Raw genomic sequence first — 25,330 nt, 5'->3', positions numbered from 1 at the left:
GACCCCCAGGGGGTATGGAGGCCCTGGACCTTGGCCCCAAAGTTCAGGGGTACAGGTGCCACTGATTCCACCCCAAAAGGTCCTATGTAGAGCTCCTGTCCAGTCCTGCTCTGGAACTTCAAGTAACTCTCTCCTTTTCCCCAGGGGGTACAGGCTATAATTGCATAGTATTAATATGACATACATGCATGCATGCATACATACATACATGTTACATGTACATAATACATGCATAGATCTCTAGCTCTAGAATCCAGATCTAGATCAGGGGCATAGTTATAAATGAACAAGGGGTGGGACAAATGTACCCAGGCCCCAGAGGGAAAGTGGGCCGGCCACCTGAGCAACAGCTTACTCGTTGTTCTCCCCGCTCAACTGTTTAAACTGGAGATTTTCATATGCCTTGGCTAGCTGAATAGCTTAAGGCTAATCTAAATGCTAAGGGTGTGAAAAGTCCCTGGTAGAGGCAATCTGGGACCCTAAGTCAAACACAGTCATCTTATACGCTATACCTTGTAATAGTCAAACTTGCCATCATTATTCACATCAGCCAGTTCAGTGATTGCATTGACTTCATCAAGAGTCATTTTTTCACCTTGCTGCAAAACAATGAGAGCATAGGTTTCTGATAAAAGAAGAGCACCACATTATTTAGTTATAATAAAGAAGAAAACTGTAATTAATATGTTTTCAATATATTTGTGTTGTTTTGTAGTTCTGATGTTGAGATCAGAATATTAAAATATCTTGATTAAGCTGGGTTAGCAATTAATGTTAACATTATTATGAAATCTAAAAGTCTCACTTTGCAAGTTTCACAATCAGCAAATCATTCCCATCCATATGTTGAATTACCAATCGAGGTACTTACTGTTGTAAGGATTTTACAAAGTTCACTATGCAAGATACAGCCATTATTATTTGCATCCAGTTTTGCAAATGCGTCTAGCAGCTCTGTTTTCGTAATCGGCTCTTCTTTTTTTAAGATGGAACAAAAATCATCAAAATTCAGACTGGTGGTTTGGAGAGTCCAGTATTTATTAACTGTCTTCTGAGATGGATTTCTTCCAGCTTGCTGAAGCACTGCCCAGTGAAACAAAATATTAACATTTACTGACACTGACAGAGCCTATGTATGGTTTTCTCAAAACAATCTTCAAGATAATTTGAATTTCTCTCTGAGTGAAGGTACCACTTACCCTTGCTATGTACTAACTAAAGATCCTCAGTGCAGTGTCCACAGGTATTTAACAGAAAATATGCATACACTCATTCCCAAGTAAGTAGTTGTTGGTGCATGAATCTAGTCTCCATTTTATTTCAGAACGGAGTCACTTAGTTTCTGCTTCTGAAAATGCAGCTCTTGTATCCTACCTGAACACACATTCAACCAGGGGCATAGGAGGTTGGAGTGGGCCCAGAGACAAGATTTTAATATGCCCCTCCCCCACTGCCTCATTGAAGCTCATATTATTTTTAAAAAGGTTTTGTAAATTGTGGATGATGCAAGTCATTTAATGGTACTAGAGAAAGACATGGAGGAAGAGCGGGATATAAATGTGAATGAATGAATGAATGAATGAATGAATGTTGTTCTGGTAGCTCCAGGTCTTAACACTTACATCAATTTCGGAGGATGAATACAACTGAAGGAAGCCGGGGCGGGTGCACAGCTGGAGGAGTCAGTCATGTGACTTGCCTCTGGGGGCCCCCCAAGGCAGTGGGCCCCCAGACAACTGTCTCCCCTTGCCTTATTATAGTTACAACCCTACATTCAACGTTTTGAGTCTTAACCTATGCCTGAAATCCTTAAGCAGAACAAATTCTTTGTACATGAGTGTAATAGTCAATACACCTGTTGCTAACTGATATAGTGCTGAGGAGTAGAACAGTATGGAAACTTCTGACCTTTCATCCTTAATAGAAACAGCTTCAATTCAGAGAAGCTATTCTCACGACCAGGAGAAATCAGGCTAAGGGAGCCTAGCCCAGTTTCTCCTGGTCATGTGCTGAAACAGGAGCTGTGCAGCTCCCGGCAGCAAGCTTCCAAAAATACCCCTCCCCTTAAACAAGGTTAGCGGAGTGTGCACTTCACTAACCCCATTTTCCCAATCGTGAGACGCTGTGGCATGGCTCTGCACTGTGGCGACTCATGAGGAAAACCCTGGCGGGAGGCTAAAACAAACCTCCCGGTCTTGGGGTCTCCCCAGGATGCCCTGTGCACTCGTGCAGGGCATTCTGGGACTTCTGGGAGCGAGGAGGCCCCCGATCCCCACCACCCCTACCGGCTCCCTGCTTGTCTGTGGGGAGAGCAGGCATAGCAGGCCTGGTTAGGCTTTCTACACTGCTTGTGTGGAGAGCCTCAATGTCTAACAAAAGTGGCTGCAGAAATTAAGGGGAGGGGGGAAACATCGCAATCTATGTGCAAGTTTCAAAATCATCTATGGAAATCCTGCCACAATCCAGATTTCTTCTTTAAGCGTATGTAAGAGCTTGCAGTTGCCTAATGGAGCTTTTGACTTGCTTCCTTGAACAGCAGCCCCCTGCAGTGCTGAACCACAAGCTAGTTTTAAACTCTGCCATGTTTCCACAACAATTTGCCAGAGGGCTTATTCTTTTTTCTTTCTTTCTTTCTTTTTTTAAAGTAAGTTTAAAAGCCCTGGTGGGCATGTGAGTCCAGCAGCATGAGTTACCAAATTGCAGCAATTGCCTGTAGGTACTTTTTGCTATTTGTGGATAGTTTCGTTTACTGGGAAGACAAGCTGGCATCCTTCTTGAGAAAGATATTCATTTTCTTTCTTTCTTCTTGCTTTCTTTTTTAAACATCAAGTTTAAAAATATATTGCAAAATTTTGCTGCTTGGTGTATTATTTATAGTTACTGGGAAATCAGTACTTGCTGTAAACTGCTAACTAGTCTCCTCAGACCATTTTTTAAAAGAAGTTCCTTTACCTTACCCTTTAAATGTACCTTTTTAAAGACTTGGATTCTGCTAAGTGTCTACAGAGACATTTTAGCCTAGGACATTACATTACATTTCAGCAAATAAGTAGAACTCACTTGAATAAGAGTTTGAAGAACCCACTTGGAAATTACAAAGCAGAGCTTGCTGTTGTATTCTATCTAGTAATCTTTTATGTTTTGTTGTTGAGAAGTTTGTCCCAAAGGGGACCCTGTAGAGAATGTGTGTGGGGTGGGGTGGGGGTGGGGGTGGAGTCAGAAAGGAAAATGGAGGGAAAGGAGAAGTAGAAAATGAAGTTGTTTCTGAATCCACCCTTCGTTAAATCTGCATAAGATTACTTTGTGTTTATGAGGGAATCAGCTTTAAAAATATTTCCATTATTAATCAAACATAATATAACCAACTCTAGTAATTTGATTCCTTGTCAAAATGGAACTGGACACTAAAACACATTTTTCTTTTTAAAATTCCAGACATTTCGAAGAATATTGGGAGCTTGAACTTTCAATTGTCCTTTCTAAACAGACCTTGAAAGGAACATGGCCAAACACTTGCCATGTACCCAAGTGGCATATGGACAGAGATGAAAGGGAAAGCATGTAAAAAGAGAGAGCATTTGTTCACACCATTTGTATTTAAAATCCAGATTAGCTGAAGTTAACACTGAGATTTTACAAGCAGTGGTTCTGAAAGCCTGGTAAATAAGATTAATATTATCTAAGAATTGCGTGAAAATGTTGACTCTGAAACCAGACTGCCATACAAATATGTAGAAGATTACACAGTATGTAAAGAAGAGTGAACTTTTGATATATATTGGTAGCACTAATATAAGTGATAAATTATCCTAGCAACAGCATTCACATAATTCAAAGTTTCTCAAACTTCTAAAACTCCTTCCCCCAATAAACTTACATTACCTTCTAGGTCTCCTCAACCCATGAACAATAATCTGTTTGATAGGTAAACATGCAGAAATCCTTGCATACATTCTGCTGCTCTGTGTGGAGATCTGTGAGTGGGGAACAATCTACAGGGGCATTAAAAGAGGAACAGAACAAGCTCTCTCTGAACTCCTGCTAAAGCCACACATATGGAAACATAAGAATACAGAAGCAGTGCCTTCAGAGCTCTCTTCTTCTCAAATCACATTGGGATTATGGGACAGGGACAGGGGTGGCCTAAGGTACTGCGGAACATGAGACAAAGTACAAAACACTGCTTTGCCAGGCCTCTTTCAAAACCAACCCTTGGAAGCTTTGAAAGTAATGAGGATCAGAGAAGGGTGAAGGTTGCTAGCAGCCTGATCTTCACTCGTGTTTCTTGCAAGGAGTGTGAGGAGAGATGCTCCTTGCAAAGCTTGCGGGGTTAGATTGGCCCCAAAGATGGTGATGATGTGATGGTGACGGCATCTTGCCCCAATAACCTGCCACCTGAGGTGACTGCCTCAGCTTGTCTCATGAAAGAGCTGTCCCTGAGCAGGTCACTCCACAAAGCCACTGGGGCTCTTCTGCCATGGGGGCATTCAATCAAGGAGTTCCTTGCTGGACAATGAAGACGGTACAGTTGCCTCAGATCTGATTTGTCTGGAACTCTTCAACCTCTCTTCTCTTCCTGCCAGGCAGGAAGGCCTACCCACCGGGGCACACCCCACAGTTTAAGAACCATGGATATATTGAAACAATATGTCAAAACTGAATTTTTAAGAACAGTTTTTCTGGTTAATTTAAATTTGCAACTTTTTGAATAACACTAATAATAAAGCTATGGTTTGTGAAGGCACTTGTATCATCAGTAACAAGCAAGTCCAATCACCCTGCAGTTCTGTTGCTGCATTTGGAGGGTAGTCCACACAGGAATTTACACAATCACATCACGAAAAGAAGATAGGAGAACTACAGCCTGAAGACAAAAGAATATGGTTCATTTTTGAGAGCTGTCCCCACATTATGCAGTGGCAAATGCATGTTCCATACATGTGGCAAATATGTATAAACAATGGAAAGTTGCAACTCTCCCTGGTGCTTATACACTTTTGAGGCATATTGTAAAAAACAAACTAACAGTATTTGTTGGGAACCCGAGTTACATAGTATCATGTTCAAAGTACAATCCTGCTTTCCCTACATATACAGTGTAACTAGCATGTCATAGCCATCCTATAGAAGTACCACACTACTCTGCCCTACTGGGCATTTGCACTACGCAAAGAGCATTACAGCCAGACTATCCACTCAAAGTTGGGGCCTTTCCATGCCTTCCTTATGAACATCCAGCAGCTTGTTCTTCCTCTGGCCCCTGCATACAGCCCTACTCCTGCTCTCCCAGAGAAACTTACAAGTTAGGCCTCCGGGGAAGAACAAGTTACTTCCTGCTCCTAGAATCAGAATGAGAAAATCTTACCTTGGAGTAAAGACCTTGTACACTCTTCAGCAGTGCAGTGGCCTATTAGGAGGACCTATGGGAACAGCTTATGCATGCTGTTCTATGTGTGCAGAATCAGTAGGATTGCACACTTTCTGGGTGTACATTAAAACAATGCTGGGAGTGGCTCCTATTCTTGCCACCCCCCATGGAAATTGCACATTCTCCTTTTGCTTTCAAAATAAGACTGAGGAGTCCGCTGCAGAGGAGCCTGGGCAGGGGCATAACTATAACTGTGCGGATGAGTTCAAAGAACCTGGGCCCCACAGCTCCTGAGGGCCCCCTAGCTCCAACCCTCCCTATTTTCTTCATTATCTCCCTCACTCCAAGGGGCTGCTGGGAAGAGGGGTGAGTACCTAGCTATGCCCTAGCTATACCCCTGAGCCTGGGGCCAACTTTCCTTCTTTGCCTTCCCAACATAGCAGTATGCAGGAGAGGGTTGATAAGGGAAAAACAGGTTTTGGCGGGTCCCAGCCTGCGCACGTACTAGGTAGATTAACAGAAATGCTGTAATGAAAGAAATAACCATATTTGGGTTATTCCTTTTGCACACGGTTAATATGTTGCTGTCTTCAATGAAACTGTGAACTAGTTCTCTGATTGGCCACTGATGCTATGCTCTGTGATTGGACTAACTACCTCTCCTGTTGGTGGTTTTGCTTAATGACATCAGTGTTACTATATTAGCTAATGTAGCTTCCTTTCCCGGTTGTCTCCATTTTAGGGAGTTCCCGAGTTGTTAAACAAATAAAGCTCTTCTCTGAATTTTCAGCAAATGGTGTAAAGGCCTCCAATCATTGAAGTGATCACAGGTGGGATTTTTCCCACGTCAGCATACAAGGACAGCTGGGTGGACACTTCCTCTACACTTACACTCTCTGAAGCACTGCAGGCTTAGGAATGGGAAGCATGAAACATACTAAGGCTTCCCATGATAGGCTGCTTTAAAACAGTGGTCATGTGCAAGATATATTAAGCAAATATACTGAGCAAACACAGGAACATAGGAAGCTGCCTTATACTGTCAGGCCACAGGTCCATCTAGCTCAGACTGTCTACACTGACCAGCAGCAGCTCTCCAAAGTTTCAGACAGGAGTCTTTTCTAGCCTTACCTAGAGATGCCAAGGACTGAAGCTGGTGCCTTCTGCATACAATGCAGATGCTCCACCACTGAGCTACTACTGCAAATGTAACATATTTCTCCAAATTGGTCACAAAATAATAACAACTAGCTGACCTCCCACAGAGCATCTGTGTGGTACTGCACTGAGCCTGTGGCATCCACCCACTCTCTCCTCCCACAACTAACTCACTCTCACTCTCTCTCCTGATCCCTCCCCACACACAACTCTCTCCCACCAACACACACACAACTCTCTCCCGCCAACACACACGCAACTCTCTCCCCCAACACACACCTCTCCCTCCCACACACACCTCTCTCCCCAACACACACACACCTCTCTCCCTCCCCCCACACACAAACCCTCTCTCCCCCTCAATACACACACACTCTCTCCCTCAACACACACACACCTCTCTCCCCCACTCAACACACACACACACCTCTCTCCCCCCCAACACACACACACACACACCCCTCTCCCCCTTCAACACACACACACACACACACACAAACACCCCGCTCTCCCCAACACACACACACACCTCTCTCCCCACAACACACACACACCTCCCCCAACACACACACACCTCTCTCCCCCTCAACACACAGACACCTCTCCCCCCGCAACACACACACAACTCTCTCCCCCAACACACACACGCACACACCTCTCTCTCCCCAACACACACACGCACACACCTCTCTCCCCCAACACACACACGCACACACCTCTCTCCCCCAACACACACACGCACACACCTCTCTCCCCCCAACACACACGCACACACCTCTCTCCCCCCAACACACACGCACACACCTCTCTCCCCCCAACACACACGCACACACCTCTCTCCCCCCCAACACACACGCACACACCTCTCTCCCCCAACACACACGCACACACCTCTCTCCCCCCAACACACACGCACACACCTCTCTCCCCCCAACACGCACGCACACACCTCTCTCCCCCAACACGCACGCACACCCCTCTCTCCCCCAACACGCACGCACACCCCTCTCTCTCCCCCAACACACACACACACCCCTCTCTCTCCCCCAACACACACACACACACACCCCTCTCTCTCCCCCAACACACACACACACCCCTCTCTCTCCCCCAACACACACCCCTCTCTCTCCCCCAGAACACACACACCCCTCTCTCTCCCCCAGAACACACAGACCCCTCCCTCTCCCCCAACACACACACCTCTCTCTCTCCCCCAACACAGACACCTCTCTCTCCCCCAAAACACACCCCTCTCTCCCCCAAAACACACACACCCCTCTCTCTCCCCCAAAACACACACACCCCTCTCTCTACCCCAAAACACACACACCCCTCTCTCTCCCCCAGAACACACACACCCCTCTCTCTCCCCCAACACACACACACCCCTCTCTCTCCCCCAACACACACACACCCCTCTCTCTCCCCCAACACACACACACCCCTCTCTCCCCCCCAACACACACACACCTCTCTCTCTCCCCCAACACACACACACACACCTCTCTCTCCCCCAACACACACCTCTCTCTCCCCCAACACACACACACACCTCTCTCCCCCAACACACACACACACCTCTCTCCCCCAACACACACACACCTCTCTCTCCCCCAACACACACACCTCTCCCCCAACACACACACCTCCCTCACACACACCTCTCCCCCCCACCTCTCTCCCCCCCACACACACCTCTCTCCCCCCACACACACCAAACCCCCACACACCTCTCCCCCCCACACACCTCTCTCCCCAACACACACACACCTCTCTCCCTCCCCCCACACACAAACCCTCCTCCCACACAAACCCTCTCTCCCCCTCAACACACACACACTCTCCCCCTCAACACACAAACCTCTCTCTCCCCCACTCAACACACACACACACACACCTCTCTCCCCCCAACACACACACACACACCCCTCTCCCCCTTCAACACACACACACACACACACACCCCTCTCTCCCCAACACACACACACCTCTCTCCCCACAACACACACACACCTCCCCCAACACACACACACCTCTCTCCCCCTCAACACACAGACAGCTCTCCCCCCCTCAACACACACGCACACACCTCTCTCCCCCCAACACACACACGCACACACCTCTCTCCCCCCAACACACACACGCACACACCTCTCTCCCCCCCAAGACACACGCACACACCTCTCTCCCCCCCAACACACACGCACACACCTCTCTCCCCCCAACACACACGCACACACCTCTCTCCCCCCAACACACACGCACACACCTCTCTCCCCCCAACACACACGCACACCCCTCTCTCTCCCCCAACACACACGCACACCCCTCTCTCTCCCCCAACACACACGCACACCCCTCTCTCTCCCCCAACACACACACACCCCCCCTCTCTCCCCCAACACACAGACACCCCTCTCTCTCCCCCAACACACACACACCCCTCTCTCTGTCCCCAACACACACACACCCCTCTCTCTCCCCCAACACACACACACCCCTCTCTCTCCCCCAGAACACACCCCTCTCTCTCCCCCAGAACACACACACCCCTCTCTCTCCCCCAGAACACACACACCCCTCTCTCCCCCCCAGAACACACACACCCCTCTCTCCCCCCCAGAACACACACACCCCCTCTCTCTCCCCCAACACACACCCCTCTCTCTCCCCCAGAACACACACACCCCTCTCTCTCCCCCAGAACACACACACCCCTCTCTCTCCCCCAGAACACACACACCCCTCTCTCTCCCCCAGAACACACACACCCCTCTCTCTCCCCCAGAACACACACACCCCTCTCTCTCCCCCAGAACACACACACCCCTCTCTCTCCCCCAACACACACACACCTCTCTCTCTCCCCCAACACACACACACCTCTCTCTCCCCCAACACACACACACACACACACACACACACACACACACACACACACACACACACCTCTCTCCCCCAACACACACACACCTCTCTCTCCCCCAACACACACACACCTCTCTCTCCCCCAACACACACACCTCTCTCCCCCAACAAACACACACCTCTCTCTCCCCCAACACACACACCTCCCCCCCACACACCTCTCCCCCCACCTCTCTCCCCCCCACACACACCTCTCTCCCCCCACACACCAAACCCCCCCACACCTCTCCCCCCCACACACCTCTCTCCCTCCAACAAACACACATACACACACCTACCTCTCTCCCCCAACACACACACTCCTCTCTCTCCCCCAACACACACACACACCTCTCTCTCCCCCAACACACACACACACCTCTCTTCCCCAACACACACACCACTCTCTCCCCCAACACACACACGCACACACCTCTCTCCCCCAACACACACACGCACACACCTCTCTCCCCCAACACACACACACGCACACACCTCTCTCCCCCCAACACACACGCACACAGCTCTCTCCCCCCAACACACACGCACACAGCTCTCTCCCCCCAACACACACGCACACAGCTCTCTCCCCCCAACACACACGCACACAGCTCTCTCCCCCAACACACACGCACACAGCTCTCTCCCCCAACACACCCCTCTCTCCCCCAACACACACACACACCCCTCTCTCTCCCCAACACACACACACCCCTCTCTCTCCCCCAACACACACACACCCCTCTCTCTCCCCCAACACACACACACCCCTCTCTCTCCCCCAGAACACACACACCCCTCTCTCCCCCAGAACACACACACCCCTCTCTCTCCCCCAACACACACACACCTCTCTCTCCCCCAACACACACACAAACCTGTCTCTCCCCAACACACACACACACCTCTCTCTCCCCCAACACACACCTCTCTCTCCCCCAACACACACACCTCTCTCCCCCAACACACACACACCTCTCTCTCCTCCAGAACACACACACACCCCTCTCTCTCCCCCAGAACACACACACCCCTCTCTCTCCCCCAGAACACACACACCCCTCTCTCTCCCCCAGAACACACACACCCCTCTCTCTCCCCCAACACACACACACCTCTCTCTCCCCCAACACACACACACACCCCTCTCTCTCCCCCAACACACACACACACCTCTCCCCCCCACACACACCTCTCTCCCCCAACACACACACACACACACCTACCTCTCTCCCCCAACACACACACACCTCTCTCTCCTCCAACACACACACACACCTCTCTCTCCCCCAACACACACACACACACACACACACCTCTCTCTCCCCCAACAAACACACACCTCTCTCTCCCCCAACACACACACCTCTCTCCCCCCCACACACACCTCTCTCCCCCACACACACACCAACCCCCCCACACCTCTCCCCCCCACACACACACCCCTACCTCTCTCCCCAACACACACACATCTCTCCCCAGCACACACACACACACAAACTCTCTCTCTCCCCCCAACCCACACAACTCTCTCTCTCCCCCAACACACACACACGCACACACACACCCTCTCTCTCCCCCAACACACACACACTACTCTCTCATACTCTCTCTCTCCCCCACCACACAACTGTGTCTCTCCTCGCACAGCTCATTCTCTCTCCTCGCATCTGCAGCTCCGGCTGGGCAGACAAGCATCTCCTTCTCTCCCCTCGCCTCCCATCTCCTCTGGCCAACCGTTTTCTGTTGCCCAGCCATGCCCAAACTCCTTTCTGCCCTCCGCTGTTGACGGCGGCACCCTCCTCAGTCCCTGTTGCGACCCAGCGGCTCCTGCAGGTGCACTCTCTCTCCGAGTCTCTCCCTATCTCTCCTCCAGATCGGCTGGGTGGCCAAGTGTCTCCCCCGGGCTCTCTGCAGCCAGACAACGGCCTTCTGTCGTGCGTGCGCCTAATATGCTTGCGAGAGTTCGGCGGCTCTCGCAAGTTTCCGCAACACATCCCCATTCATCCACACATGGCCTGTCTTAGAGAAATAAATATATAGAAGATAGATAGATATAGATAGAAAATAGATAGATTTTTAAAAACCAAGTCACTTACCTAAACACAGTTGTTCTTTTGATTTAATGTTTTCTAAGCTGCTTTTAAAGACAGCTAAATAGGCTGCTCTGCAGTTTTTATAAAATGTTTCCTCCTCATAACTGTGGGATTGTTTGGCTTGGGAATGTTCTGAGAGTGCTGTCTCTTCACTGAAGAGGGATGCATTGCTCTTCTGACTGCCAGCCATTCTGTGAATAATGCAAACATATTTAGAGCCCATGTCTTCTTTTAGCAAAGTTCTATATCCATCCCCTCAGCAGGAGGAAATGTTTGCTAAACTTTTGCCACGCTTCTGTTTTGGGGGAAACAAGAGGAGTTTGTAAATAGGTTTTGAGATGCATGACTCAAATTGAGTAAGATGTTAGATAACTATGAAAAATATGTGCCTGAGTAGATAACTATAAAAACTGGGTCGGTAACTGTTTATCTACCAAGATCTCAATTATATATTAAAAATTAAATTGGCACAGAACATTCTAGGCATAGTTCAAAGAATGTTGATTTAATTGAAGTGTTAAGCATGTGAAATAAATGGGACTAGAAGTGTTTAATGTTAGCCAGATCATGTCATCGGTATGCTTTGTGGAAAACATTGCTTCTTTGCTGATCATATTAGCAACATCATATACCTTTGACATTAAAAAAAATTGGAATCCTCATGGGTACCTCTGTATCTAATTTGGTCCATAGATTTAGACTATAATGTGATCATTACATTAATGAGTTAATTTTTGTACAATGATTATAATACCCAGCTCATTCAGAGGATATGAAAGTCATCCAAAACAGATCAACACTATAATTACTAAATAAAAGTTTACCCATCATTATAAATTGATAAGCTGGCAATGCAATATGCATATTTAAGGTGACTCCCATGTACTCCTTTAAGACCTTCACATTTTTATGTAAAAACAGATAATACCTTGTAGAAACGTTGTTAAACATTCCATTATTATAAGATTTTTTTGTGGAACATTATAGTTGCACCAGAGAGTGGAGCATGAAGGTTATATTGTTATCATCTACCATGATGATCACTCAAGACTTAGGGCCATTTCACACATAATGAGAAAACATGATTTCCTGTAGTAATAACAACAATTTTATTACATAACAAATTGTTCTCTGGGCATCTCACAACACAGCATTAAAACATCGAGTAAAAATACATAAAATACAAGAAATCACAACACACCCAAAAATACAAAATACAGTAAAAACAATTTAAACTTTTTTTAACAGTACCCCAAAAAATTAACTTTTTTAAAAACTCAGTTTTAAAATCCAATTTAAAAGGCCTGAGTGTACAGAAATGTCTTTACCTAGCGTCTAAAAGAACAAAGCGATGATGCCAGGCAAACCTCACTGGGGAGGCTGTTCCATAAACGGAGTGCAAACACTGAGGAGGCCCTTTATCTAGTAGCCACTCACCTCACCTCGTTTGGCAGGGGCACTCAGGACTTATGGGGCAAGGCCCTTTCTCAGGTAACCCAGTTTCAAGCCATTTAGGGCCTTAAACGTTAAAACTAGCACTCTGAATTGAGCTTGGAAATGGACTGGGAACCAGTACAGCTGACAAAGCACTGGTGTGATATGATCAAAATATCCAGTCCCAGTTAATAATCTTGCAGCCCTGTTTTGTACCAACAGCAGTTTCAAGATCATTTTCAAAGGCGACCAGACCAGACCATTTCCAAAGTACAACACATTGCAGTAAGCTGAATGGATGAGCACCCACAGATTGTAAACCTGGTCCAAGAGCCAGCCTCAAAGAACCAGCCTCCAAGATTCATGGGTTCCCATGCTCCAACCTCCCTTCTCCTTTTTCACATATGAGAGGAGAAGATATTCAGCTTCCACATTTGGTTGGAACTAAATAAAAATGTGCTGTTATACACAAACACAGGGAACTGTGGTTCCAGAGTTTCACAGTTTCCAGAGTTTGCACATAAAGCCAACCAGTGATTTATTTCAAACTGAAAGCAGAAGCTTTAAAATTCTTTGTCTCACATGTGAAAGAAGATGGAAAGGGACGTGCTGAGTCTTGTTCTCTAACAGGAAACCACAGTTTCCTGTTAAGTCTGTTGTGCAAGCCACAAATTATTTCCACTGCTACAATGTGTTTCAGTTCATATCAGTTTCACACTAGTTGGTGCATGGTGTTACAGGAAGAACACCTGGTATATTTGCACATGCTCACAGACAGTTGTGTGGTACACCACTGGTATGTGGCACATCACGAAAAATGAAATTTTCCTAGTATCTACCAATGCATGTTACAAATATGTGTCCTGCATGTGGCAGACAGGTGCACATGACCAGCTGCTCATGGGCAAGTAGCCAGCATGTACTACTGGATTGCCATGTGAAGAAACTTTTCATCCTTTTGAAATGAATTTGATTATGACTTTCTCCGCTCCTGATCCAATTATACTGCTTATGTTTCAGTGAATCCCCAATGTGTTTGTCAGGGAATATTCCCATATATCTAGAATAAGTGGCCTTAAGACAAAGGTCATTGTTAAGTCACTTCTATCTATTCCTTCCCCAACTGTCACCCTTGGGCAGCTGGTCATGTGCACCTGCCCACCTCATACAGGATTCATCTTTCAACATGCATTGGTAGATAGAAATGGGGAAAACTCATTTTCAGTTATCTGATCCACACTAATGCTGTGCCACACGTGCCATCCATCTGTGCCACACACGCCATCCATTCGTCTATGCAAGTATTTCAAGTGTTTTTCTTGTGATTGCCTACCATGCACCAAACAGTCAGTTTGAATTTGTGTGAAAGTGATTTAGACTGAAAGAGAGTGACGTAGTGAAAAAATACATTTAAGGCTTGCACAATAAGTCTGGTTCAGACACAACAGGAAAGTACAGTTTTCCACTATGAGAATAAGCCTCAAAGAGCTCCACTTTCAGCTTGAACTAAAACACAATTTACCACTACATATGAACTTGGGGAACTTTGGTTTATTCAACCCCACCTAGGCAAAACAATCAAGGATCATGCTGAAAATAACCACTTTGGAGACAAATAGTTTCTTCATCATGAAAACAGCAGAGTGGGACAGTGCTAAACCCCACTCACTGTGCTCCATATGTCTGCACTGGATTGGGCTTCCCACAACTGGTTTTGGGAGTTGTCTGCTTTCTGTTTTAAGTCAACCAGTTAATGACTAGTTAAAGTTTACATATAGTTTGGCTGTTAATTAAATAACAGGCTCACAAAAAGGGATAAACAGATAAGACATATTATCTGTCAATATATATCTATATAATATGCTAAGGATGTATGTGGCAAACCCCACCCACACCGTGCTTTAGTAATGGGAGGTAGCAGAGTAGAAGCACCTGTTGGGCAGTTGGGATTCCATATGTAGATAGGGAAGAGGAGCGAGCAATGGTGAGGGGGCGAGGGGGGTGGCGGGGAAGGGTGAGCGAGTGATCAGGCAGGGGGGTGAGCAAGTGAATGAGCAGGTGAATGAGTGAGCAAGCGGCGGGGAGGGGGTGAGCAGGCGGTGGGGAGGGACAAGCAAGTGAGTGGTCAGGGAGGCAACTGAACGAGCGAGCGGGCGAGGGGTCGAACAGGTGAGCCAGCGGCAGGGAAGGGGTGGCTGAGAGTGGGTGGCTGACACTGAGCAGTGGCTGTGGCAGGGGGCAAGGAAAGCAACAAAGTCCTAGCGCACAGATGCTCTGCACAGGTTCATCTAGTTTATTATTACTGTTATTAAGAATATTTATAAACAATATTTATAAATATTTATAAATTTATAAAGAATATCTATAAATTTATATTTAATATTTATAAATATTTATAAAAGAATATTTATAAAGGGCCTCGCAGGGACCATTTGAGCATGTGCAGTGGCCATTTTTAAAAATAATTTCTTTTAAATGGCTGCCGAAAACAAGATGGCCACCACGCATGCTCAAATGGCCTCTGTGAGGCCTGGCATGACCTAGGGCCTTGCAGAGGCCATTTGAATATGCATGGTGGCCATTTTGGTTTTGGCAGCCATTTTATTTGTTCATTTTAAAAAATGGCGCCCCCCTTCAAGTCGTGCCCAGCGCATGTGCCCTGCCTGCCATATCACAGATACACCCCTGAATGTACAGCAGCCATTCAAAACCTAACAACCATAATACCTGAAACTGGTGTAAGGCTGTGCTAGACCTCCAGGACGCTAAAAGGATTTTATAATGCCATATTAAGAGGAAGTTGTCCATGGGAGGCAGGAGACCATTGCAAGTACAGCAGCACTGACAATTACTGCAGGCACTTGGTCTTTCCTGTTCCTGCTTCTCTGCACCTTTCATCAGGTGTACCACTAAAGTCAATGGAATTTACTTCCTAGTATATATATCTAGGATTTCCGCTGGGTGCTTTCCAGTACCCGCTCAACACCAGCAAAATGCTTCGGTTCAGGCAACTAGTATTCAAAATGTAAACAGCAAAATGCCCATCAGGGGGAGCAGTCTCATGAAATCTAACAATGGGAAAATACAGCAACCTTTTTACGCTGGACATACAAGGTCATAGCAATAAATCACAGCAATTAAATCTGAAACAAGGCATTAGAAATGGGAATGGCACCCTGCTGTCAGAGGAGGGACTGTGGTGTCTCAACACAGGAAGTGCGGAAGCACTCTTCGGAGATATGTCGTGACCCCATAGCAGGGTATAATCTGGAAAATGCCCTGGTGTATAACAAGTTGTGACACTGCACAAACAAGGGACCATGACCACCTGTTTTTCCATAGAGTGGACTACGTCATTAAGCATGCACAGAACTGTGGCCTATGTGAAAGTAAACTCCACTGAAATTCATAATGGCTGACATCCATACTAACAAAGTGAGAACCACTAATGGTGGTGCTGAGGGTTTTGACTAAGGCAGCACTGGCAATTGCATGTCTATAGGGGAATTCTGACAACCTCCTTTTCCCTTAGGAGTGCTCTGAGGCACGCAAAAAAATGCCCCTGAGGGTTGCACAGCCCTCATGAACATGTTTTCATGTGTCTGGAAGAAGTGGAGGTCACTGCAGTTTACTCCCCCACACTCCATGCAAGCACCAGTGCTGCTTTAGTCAGGAATACAGCAGAAACCAGATTTCTCAAGTACAACACATGTTTTGTTAGTCTGGATGCTAGCCAGTATGTCTTCTAAGTTAATGTTCCAGCATGAGGGTGGCAGTCCTATTGTTTCCAGTGCAGTTATTTCAACAAGCCCAAATGGGTTTAAATCCAATAAGTACTCTGACTTGTGATTGGTCAGCCCATAGTGTGCAGTAATTGCCCGGATGAAGAACATAGTAGTGCAATGGAAGAAAACTGCACACAACTGAATGAAAACAACCACAAAGATGCATTTTCTTTTTAAATAATTGAAATAATTCAGCACACTCTTTTTCTCATGTACGGTTAGTATGTGTCATTGCTCATTTTCTTATTTACCAAAGGTGATGAAGGTTCTGAGAAGGCCATCACAGAAGGGCACTAAATCGTGCTATACTGTTGGTCTAAGTGCCTGCAACATTATTTTATCCAGTGCTGACTTCCGAAAATATATTCCAGTATAATAAATTGAATATTTCAAGTTCAATAACAAGACAACAACATAGGCAGGGTCCCCTTCAGGACTCATTGGAGCCTTACTCAGAAGGCCTAAATCACTCGCACCTTCTTGAGTTATATAGGCCTTTTTACACTTGGGAAAGAAAGATAATAATCGCTTATCATGGATGAAGTACCCTATTTATAATACACAGACCGCCTTGCCTGACAGTTTCATATTACAGTGGCATAAGAAGGACCCCACGGGGACACAGTCCAGTTACTGCAAACGGGTGTCACTATGATAATTAAGCACCAGTGTTAGCACACAAAAAGGAATGTGAGTTCTAGCCAATGAGGGAAAAGAGAATAAATGTTAATTTTCCAGTAACCAGTTTTATCAAAAACGAGCACTTGTTTATGCTTCTCAACACTCTCATTACCTAGCCATTTCTTATTTGGGCAGCTGTGCAGCACAGAGATATTTCCAATATGTTACTCAAAGCATATCATGCAAGAGTTATTTAGTAGGAGGGAGCTCCCTTGCTAAGGTTATTAAAATACAAACTGCACTGATAGTGCACTACACAAATATGGAGTAGGGAACATTTTTGCAGAATCTGAGACAGATAAAATTAAAAATCTTAAATTTAGCTGTGTCACTTTTAAAATAGCTTTCTCTTGCAATTGCACTCTGAGCCAGTGCAGAAAAATTAAAACCTCAATCGTACGCGTCACAAATATTAGAAGCAAGTCTCAATTTAAATTAAATTTACTTGCAAGTATAAGCACATACACATGAAGTTCTGCTAGGGCTTAAATGTACTAATTCAGCACATCCATTGCCTGCAGAAGAAAATGTTGCCAATTCCCACACCTGTCCACACTTGAGGCATTGCGGGCTCAGGGAGTTTGTTGCACAGCTGACCCAGAGGAATGCTGAGCAAAACCTTCCACATACTGATACGTGGAAAGGTTTTCCTATTTCCTTTTCTCAAACACTGCTTACTACATTATCAAACTGAAGTGGTAAACAGTGTGAATATGCCCCTATTATGCTCTGGATTACAGCACACATTTATCTACAAATACATTCCATTGAAATCTATTGATACTTCTAAATCAATAAGTAAATAATAAATATATGTGAGATTGAGGTATAAGGGCAGAAATATTTCCTCAGAATTCCCATCTTCAAAAGTCCAAAGCCAAAGTTTGTCACCCTAAGGAGTCCTAATTTTGCTCCATTTCATGAAGGGGCAAAGAGTAAGTGAGGGGATTAATGGAGGAATGGGGTAGGAAGCACAGTAACAACACCCAAACAGTGCCTCAGGGCTTTTCCAAGAAATGTGTAGTTGCTGGGCTTGGCCAACTTGTTTTGGTTATTGTTTAAAGGGCTAGCAGCAGGCTTCCCAGCTATGATTGCTGAAAAAAGAATAGTTTTTCCCTAGCAACTCATTTTAGCTGGGAAACTGTGATACCTTGTAATTAAAAAACTAATGAAGAATGTTGTTTGGATTGAGATGTTTGAAGCCTTCTCTGAAGTTGATGAAGCCTGATGTTGTTTGAAGCCTTCACTGGGAAGAGGAGAAACAGATCTGAAAAGGTAGCAAACGTTTCCTTATAAAAAACAAAAGCTCTCCCCGCCCCACCACCAAACGAACAAGAGGAGAGGGAGATTTTGAGTGGCTGATATTAGGGATGTGCACAGAACCAGTTTGGAGGCCCTTTATGGCCCTGTCACCGTGTCTCCCGGAAGTAACAGGCACTTGCACATCACACTTGTGTGCACACGCGCCCGCAACATGCATGCACTCGTGCCCGGCGCGCGCAAACACATCTGTTACTTCTGGGACACGCAGCAACGGGGCAGAAACAAACAGGAGGGGGGAGATTTTGAGGGGCTGTTATCTCTTTAGGGAAGAAGTCCCAGTGTGTGTGCTTGTGTCTGTATTTGGGGCGGGGGGGGGGCAGGGCTTGTTTTGGTGTCTGTGTGGCTTTCTGTTTTAGTTTCTCTTTTGCCTGCAAAGAGACAGTGGGAGAAGTCAGCTAGGTGAGTCACAGCTGGTAGGAGGGGCCACATTCCCGTTGAGCCTGGTTACCTCTGTTTGAAGCCTACTCTCTCTATAAGGGGCGGGAGATTAACGACCATAGCTTTGTGAATAGGAATTAGAGTTTTGCATGGATTTTAGTAAGGAAGTACGTGGGAGAGCTTGAAAGCAGCCCTTCTTGATCACATGTTCAGTGGGAAGAGAAGGTAAGTACTACTCCCTCTTTTATATTCAACAGTTTAAACTGTTGAATAGCTGACAACTTCAGCTAAGACCTAACTTTCAAACAAACAATCTGCAAATACTCTAAACAGCCAACAAAATCAGTCATTAAGGTAGAAAGCCAGCAGATGAGGGGATGCTTCCCAGCGTATTGCACAGAATGTTGCATGTATGACTACCTGCTCGATGAGCAGGAGTCATGGGTGTGTGCTCGGTGCAAGGAGCTCCTGGCTGGTGCCTGATCGGGAGAAGCTCAGAGAGTTATGTGGACGAGACTTTCAAGGACATGATAGAGGCATCCCTCTCCCAGGATGATGGTCCCTCTGCTGACATGGAGAATGCAGGTCTCAGGAAAGGAGGACATCATTCCAAGGAAGAGGGAAACACTCTCTTAGAAGGGACACCTTCCATGGATAATGAGCCCATATCCTCTCGCATCATATCGTTGATACTCTTCAGGGGGGTGGGTGTCTCCTAGTAGTGGGCGATTCTATCATTAGGGGTATAGCCCACTCTCAGCTTCAAAGGTTAGATGCTTCTAAATACCAGTTGAATTAAGCAATAGCAGGAAAGATGACATGTCCTCAGTTCCTGCCTGTGGGCTTTCCAGAGGCATCTGGTGTGTCACTGTGTGAAACAGGACTAGATAGTCCTTGGGCCTGATCCAGCAGGGCTGTTCTTGTGAGCTTAAAAATTTAGTTACCAGCATGCATTCTCTGTGCAAAAAACCAAATAATCTGTAAAAGCTCTTGCAGACCAGTCCTTTGAATGTTTCTTCTGAAAAGAATCCCACTGAATTCTATGTGGTTTATTCCCAGATAGGCATGCATATGATTGCAGCCATGAGGCCTCTTCAAATATTCCGAATCAACATGGAGGGGAAAAGCAGGAGTACACCAACAGCCCCGATCTCTATGGAAGCAGGGGTGTTGCTAGTCGCTTAAAAGATCCAGGGCCTGGGCCCACAAGGTCTGACTCAGGCCTACAGCCTCTCTCTATTTTGAGAATCATGGAAGGTTTAATCCAACAATTTTGTCTGGTTATGAAGTCATTAATCACCAATACATTCTTGTTATAAATGGCATGTTTTTGCCAGAGGTATTGCAAGGTCACATTAGGACTTGGTCCTTGGATCACAGAACTTGCTTTATTATCAAGTTTACCTCCCCTTTACAATCACTTCTTGCAATAGCCTTGCCATCATGTGAAATTGGGGTGGGGTGGGGTGGGACAGGCCTAACTAGATCTATCTTCCTTCCTTCCTGGCTTCCCCACTGAGTTATTTTAAAAACAGAGTTATAGGTGGAGTTAACAGCACTTTTCTTGGGCTTCCCAACAATCACCATCGCTTCCTCCACTGAGCACAGCAGATGAGTTGCTGCTGGGTGTGAGGGCCAGCTGTCACTCCCTCCATTGAACCCAGCAGCTGTGTCACTGAAGAACACGGCTAAGGATCCTGTGTACCATAAGAGCCAGCTGGGCCACTTTCCCCTCCATTTTGCAGGCACATGGAAAGGGAAGGGACAGAGATTGGAAGAGAAAATGGGGAGAAGGTGCTCCACTCCATCCTTCCCCCTTTCCACTACAAGTGCACAGAGGAAGGAGGTTCAATGACAGAGGAGGTAGTGATGGAAAGCACCTGTATAGCTGGAATAGTTTTCCAGTCCAGAACATGCCCGCTTACCTATGCCTCCATCCAAAAAAGGTCAGTATTGTTTGGGGGGGGGGCACATGATCACTTAGTCTACCATGCAGTCTACCTGGAAATCAGTGCAGGCTGTCCAAATGAGATGTACTGAATTAGCACATCCAGTACAAGGCTTGAAAACAAATTGGTACAAATAGGAACATCTACTAACCATAGCTTATAACCTTTCTTGGAATGGTAGCCTTTATAAAGGCCAGTTAGGCTGCAATTCTATGCACACTTAATTGAGAGTGTCCTATTTGAATTTACATCCAAATGATATGCATACCCTTGAATGGCATAAGATAAAAATACCTTATGGGGAAGAGAGTAGCAAAGCACACATTTCTGGTGTTTACTCAAGTAGCAGGAGCACTGCTTTAGGGAAGAAACCATTCCTGCCTTACTCTCTAACCAAAACCTTACTGTATTTACTCTCGAAGTCACATTTAATTAACAGTCTAATAAAGCAACAGCACAGCTAATTCCTACAGTGCCATAACATTTTTGGTCTTCTTACAGACAAACAGCACTTAATCTGTACACGAGTTAAAGTTCAAAGTTTGTTTGTTTGGTTTTATAACCTCATGGTTTAGAGGCCATGAGGTGAGGCCCCCAGGGACTATGTAATCGCTGCATTTGTGCCAGCCATGGCCAACAGGTGAACAAGTGCTCACCATGTGAAACAGAGATCACTTCATTATAGTAGCTTGATGGTTTTCCCTTTTGCTTTTCTGGTATGCAGCATCACATATTTTCACTGAAGAAATAGGGATGATGCTATGCATAATATACTTGGTGATTAAGATTGGCCATATAAATGACACACTAATTTCTCAGTCACAGGACAGTTTGATTCTTGCAGTGTGAACTCTTTCACAAGATCAGTGAACACATCAAGAAACTCTTCATCTTCATGCCACATCAAATGGCATGAAGATGAATTCTGGCTTTTAACTTAAATTAATTTTAAATTGTTTAATTTTTTAATCTTATGCTATTTTTATTTTGAAAAAAAATTAACTGTTTTATTCTGTTCTATATGTGTTGTGTTTTAATTTTGTACACTGCCTAGAGATGTGCATTTTAGGGAGTATAAAGATATGCTAGACAGACAGACAAACCAACCAACAGTCTTTTCCTTTCATTTAATATAGAAAGCTCTTCTTGAATCACACTCCATAAATGTGAGAGGTACAAACCTTTCGGCTTTCTCTCAGATCAGTAGCTGACATGCTTCACAGCATTTCATGGGTGGAGCAAGAGCTACACTCTCTGATAAAGAGGCTGCTGCAAAGCTCAGCCAAAGGCTTCCTGTACAGCTAATCGTACATGCAGAGGAAGGGATTATTTTCACTGCTTTCCCTTCCCTCCAAAAGTACATTTTGGCTTCCAGAAATATGTTCCTGAAGGTTGTGTAGCCCTCAGGGACATATTTCTAGAAGCCAAAAAATACTTTTGGAGGGAGGGGAGAGCAGTGATTGGCTGTGCTGTAAGCCTTTGGCTGAGCTCCACAGCACACTTTGTAAGGGTTCAGCTCTTGCTTCACTCTGATCAGGGGCGTAACAAGGCTGGAGTGGGCCCAGAGACAAAATTTTAAAATGGGCCCCTCGCTGATACACACACACACACACACACACACACACACACACACTTCACATGTGACTTGCCTGTGGGTTGCCCCTCGAGGCATGGGGGCTCCCAGGCAGCCACCTCCCCTTGCCTAATAGTAGTTACGCCCCTGACTCTGATGTCAGTCAGTTTTCCTATGCTGGCCTATTGCTAAAAGTCTTGAAAAGAGTTTCTTAACATACTCAAGAGTTATGTCTTTGTTGATAACTTTTTTAAAAAACCTGTTTTAATTTATCACTGAATGTTTTCAGATCTTGCCTTTTAAAGGGCAAAAATGTCCCAGGTATGTGAAAGCAGTTTCTCATTTTCGGAGTTCATCAGTGCAATCCCATCTCACTCTTGAGCAGTTGGAAAATCATTTGTGATTTCACTTTTGCAAACAGCAGCAGAACTTCAGTGTACAAGACTGTTTAGCGGATCGTCAAATGGATTGATCATTGGACATTGTTTTAGATCTCATCTTTTCACATTGTCATCATCAAGATTTTTCTTTGTGTACATCTGACATTATATCTGCCACCTTTTTCACTATCTTGTCACTACAGCCCTCTCATGCTGTGACAAAATCCACCAATAAAACAGATCAGTTTTGTGTTAACTTAACCAACACTTTTTTTAGTCTTTACTGCAAGTTTGCTCACCTGCTCGATAATATGCAATTGAAGAGAACTGGAGAGTGATAATACCACTGATAATCTGCAAGAGGAATATAATCACTCTGGAGGAGTGTCCCGAGATAGATTCCTACCTACAGCCTTGGAGAAGCCACTGCCAGTCTGTGTTTTGACAATACTGAGCTAGATGGACCAATGGTCTGACTCAATATATGGCATCTTCCTATGTTCCTATAGCAGGTTAAGTGCAGAAAATGTTGGTGTATATAACATGCAGTTGAAAGACCACTCTTCGGAGGTCTACGAACTATTATTTCCTCAAGAGCATTCCGGAGAAATTCTTCTTACACCAGCTGGGTATGGCATTCAGTTTTAGGTCTGTTCTTTATATGTGTCTTAGCAAAACAAAAAACAAAAAAAACCCTACAGTAAATTAACCTAAGGATTGGGGGTGGGGGGGTTGTTGGTATTCAAAAATACAATGATTACATAGTCCCTGGAAATGGGAGAGGGGTTGCCATGGGACTCATTTTCTATGAAGTTCTTTTCTAGTTTGCCTCATGGCCTGTTAGGTTTGGTATATTGTAAACTAACAGTCAAGGAGATAGCACAGGTGGGCATGTGCAAAGAGCTTCTTTCTTATCTCCTGCATAAATATAGCAATTCCCAGAATATTTGCGATTATGTGAAAATGCATGTATTCTCCAGCTGCCCCTATTTTATGGTACCTGTCCCTGGTAAGTCACTGCCCCCGTTTTCCCTTTTGGAGAGATACTGGAGATGTTTTTTAAAAAATGTGCATGAGAGGAAAAGAATAAATAGCAATTTCTATGACTTAATGATCAAACAAAGGCAGTAAAACGCTCGCCTTTACCACAACTGAGAGGTAAGCTACAGAAACAATAGTCTTTTTGTAAACTTTACTATTGGAAGCGAAGCAGAAATGAGGAGTATACAAAGGTATCCTGATTTGCATCTCTGAAACTGTGCAGGGTATGAAAGCGAATAAATTCTATACAAGTCTGAACCCCAGCCAGCTTATATCTTGTTGAAAATTAAGTACCGAGAAGAAAATTTTACTCTAAATTTATTTGACCTTCCCAAATCTTAAAATCGAATTCTGTAGCCCGAAGCCATTTCTTTTCCACGCATTACACGTTTGGAATAACAACAACAACAACAACAACAACAAACCTAATGGGAAAAGAAGAACAGCGAGAAGAAAGTAAGGAGCGAATAGAAAGCACCTAAGAAGACAACAAGGCAAAAGAGGGGAAACGCCGACCTGCCCACGGAGGCTTTGGGCCTCTGGTCTCCGCCTTCTACCACCCCAGGCCACCAGCCTCCTTTGCTGCTGTCGCCTTTTTCGGCTAGGCAGGCCACGGAACTTCCTACGGCTTCTTCCTCGCAGCTCGGCGGTAGTGAATGTTTCCAGCCGGCTGACTTAGAGCGATGCACGGCTGTGGGACTAGGCGGGAGTCTCGGATTTCCAGGCGAGGAGGGGCGTGGAAGCTGAAGCGGTGGCTCTTAATGTGCTGCCATCATGCCCTAGGAATCGGCCGGGTGGCGGCGGAGCAGGCGGCAGTCCAGGCAGATAGGCAGACGGGATGTGGTTGAGCGCTTGCTGCCTTGTCCTCTTGAGACACAGATGCTCCCTTGCCCCATCCCATCGGCACTTCGGTTCAAAGATTGCAAGGTGCTGCATCTAAGAGAGAGCCACAGCTGAGTCCTGGGTGGCATTCGTTATTAGAAAGAATACCAAGCCTTCCAGTTCTGGGATTTTAGGACAGGAAGAAACAGTGACGGCAACTGTCCCTCTTAGCGCGTCAACATAACCAAACCCTACAACGTGAAATGATGAGAGAAGTGGAGGTTTTCTCCTGACAAGACGTACTTTCCAAGAAGATTTGAGCCCAGCCGCCCCTGGATCCTCTCTTTTAAGCAGCACAGAGCTTGACGACATGAAGAAGAATTCCTGCCAGAGTTGTGAGTCTCCTTTTTATCACATGTGCCATCCATCTTT

The 25,330-nt window shown here is 45.7% G+C and overlaps 1 protein-coding gene and 1 long non-coding RNA gene across 6 annotated transcripts in view; one reads left to right on the top strand and one right to left on the bottom strand.

The window, feature by feature from the left end:
- EFCAB7 (EF-hand calcium binding domain 7) overlaps window positions 1-24,856 on the bottom strand; it is a 42,802-nt gene extending 17,946 nt beyond the window's left edge. For 3 of the 5 annotated variants that reach the window (XR_008305947.1, XM_053244652.1, XM_053244654.1), the window contains exons 1-4: window positions 24,593-24,856; window positions 11,536-11,723; window positions 872-1,083; window positions 513-599 (exon numbers count right to left, since the gene is read on the bottom strand). Coding sequence is in view for 4 of the 5 variants with exons in the window: in XM_053244652.1 (XP_053100627.1) it covers window positions 513-599; window positions 872-1,083; window positions 11,536-11,722 (486 nt within the window). In the remaining variant the exon portion in view is untranslated. Of the gene's footprint in view, window positions 1-512; window positions 600-871; window positions 1,084-3,060; window positions 3,174-11,535; window positions 11,724-24,554 lie in introns of those variants that run through there. The other 2 variants (XM_053244653.1, XM_053244655.1) reach the window with 2 other exon arrangements.
- On the top strand, window positions 19,270-23,269 carry LOC128322758 (uncharacterized). The gene is made up of 3 exons (XR_008305948.1): window positions 19,270-19,358; window positions 20,879-21,079; window positions 22,945-23,269. It is a non-coding gene; the product is annotated as an uncharacterized LOC128322758 (long non-coding RNA).
- Window positions 24,857-25,330: the final 474 nt, after the last annotated feature.

Source organism: Hemicordylus capensis, chromosome 4 (genome assembly GCF_027244095.1).
Source record: "Hemicordylus capensis ecotype Gifberg chromosome 4, rHemCap1.1.pri, whole genome shotgun sequence".
In the NCBI taxonomy this organism is placed as follows: Eukaryota; Metazoa; Chordata; class Lepidosauria; order Squamata; family Cordylidae; genus Hemicordylus; species Hemicordylus capensis.
Note: the sequence above shows the minus strand (reverse complement) of the source record. Positions and strands in the feature narration are given on the sequence as shown.